This window comes from Camelus dromedarius, chromosome 32, assembly GCF_036321535.1.
Source record: "Camelus dromedarius isolate mCamDro1 chromosome 32, mCamDro1.pat, whole genome shotgun sequence".
Classification (NCBI taxonomy): Eukaryota; Metazoa; Chordata; class Mammalia; order Artiodactyla; family Camelidae; genus Camelus; species Camelus dromedarius.
In genome coordinates, this window is record NC_087467.1 from 16,151,231 (window position 1) to 16,152,498 (window position 1,268).

General features: G+C 48.2%; 1 protein-coding gene across 1 annotated transcript; it reads left to right on the forward strand.

Moving 5' to 3' along the window:
• The first annotated feature begins 263 nt into the window (after positions 1-263).
• LOC135319818 (proteolipid protein 2-like) lies at positions 264-810 on the forward strand. Its single transcript, XM_064481694.1, has one exon. The coding sequence runs from the start codon at positions 335-337 to the stop codon at positions 746-748; it is 414 nt and encodes a 137-aa protein (XP_064337764.1). The 5' UTR covers positions 264-334; the 3' UTR covers positions 749-810.
• The last annotated feature ends 458 nt before the right edge of the window (positions 811-1,268 follow it).

The window sequence follows — 1,268 nt, forward strand, 5'->3', positions numbered from 1 at the left end:
CAGCCCAATGTCCCAATCATGCAGATACACACATATATTTGTTTCTATATTCTTTTTCATTAAAGGTTATTACAAGATATTGAATATAGTGCCCTGTGCTATACAGAAGAAACTTGTTTGTTTTTTAATCTATTTTTATATGTAGTGGCTAACATCTGCAAATCTCAAACTCCCAAATTTATCCCTTCCCACCCTCTTTCCCCAGTAACCATAAGATTGTTTACTATGTCTGCTACAGACTACAAGTTTTTTAAAATCACTTTCTAGACGGCAAGACAGCTGGACAAGACCTGCAAGCAGATCCTCTGGGCCCCCAGGGACTGTAGCCCACACCATGGCAGATTCTCAGCGCTCTTCGGCCCCCAGGTGCTGGACTGCCTGCACCAACTTCTTGTGCACCCAAAAGGGAATTCTCCTGTCTGCTGAGATTATCTTGTGCCTGGTGATTCTGACCCTCTTCAGTGCCTCCACGTCAGGATATTCCTCTCTGTCGGTGATTGAATTGATCATTGCTTCTATCTTCTTTGTCATGTACGTGTGTGACCTGCCTTCCAAGATACAATTCATTCACTGGCCTTGGAGTGATTTCTTCCGATCCTTCACAGCCACCATCCTCTACCTGGTCACCTCTATTGTTGTCCTTGTTGAGAGAGAAAATCGTTCCAGAATCGTTGCAGGGACGCTGGGCCTACTGGCTACGTGCTTCTTTGGCTATGATGCCTACGTCACCTTCCCCTTTTCACAATAAAGACACACAGCAGTGCCCACTGAGCCTGCTGATACCCTCGCCCAGTGCCAAAGAATCCCTTCATTCCCCCACCCATCCAGCACTCCTAGCCAACTCTCAGCCCCCAGCTGAAGTGAAAGTCCAGGGACTCCGCCCTCCTCCTGCCAGTCAACCCTCCCCACTGTGCCTAGGTCCCCCGTCCTCGTGCAGTATGGGGAAGGAGACGCCAGTTCTGCCTGGTCTGTGAACCCACCTAAGCCACAAAGCGAGGGAGGAGGGTACCTCAGATTTCAGACTCCAGGCCCCAAGTTATGACCCACTCCAAGTAATCTCCTCAGTGTGGGGGTGGTTCTCTGTGAATAAACAAATAAGAAACAGATTGTGGGAACAACAACAATAAAAGTCACTTTCCGCGGGCAGTGGTTCCAATCTTACTTCAGTTTCCAATCTTACTGATGCTGCTTTGGGCCTGTTCAACCACCTCCATGTCTAAGAGTTGAGTCTGAGGCCTGGCTGGTGGTTGAACTCTTAGTTCAATTCT

Coding starts and splice junctions, on each gene's coding strand:
- LOC135319818 (XM_064481694.1), top strand. CDS start 335: ATGGCAGATTCTCAGCGCTCTTCGGCCCCCAGGTGCTGGACTGCCTGC.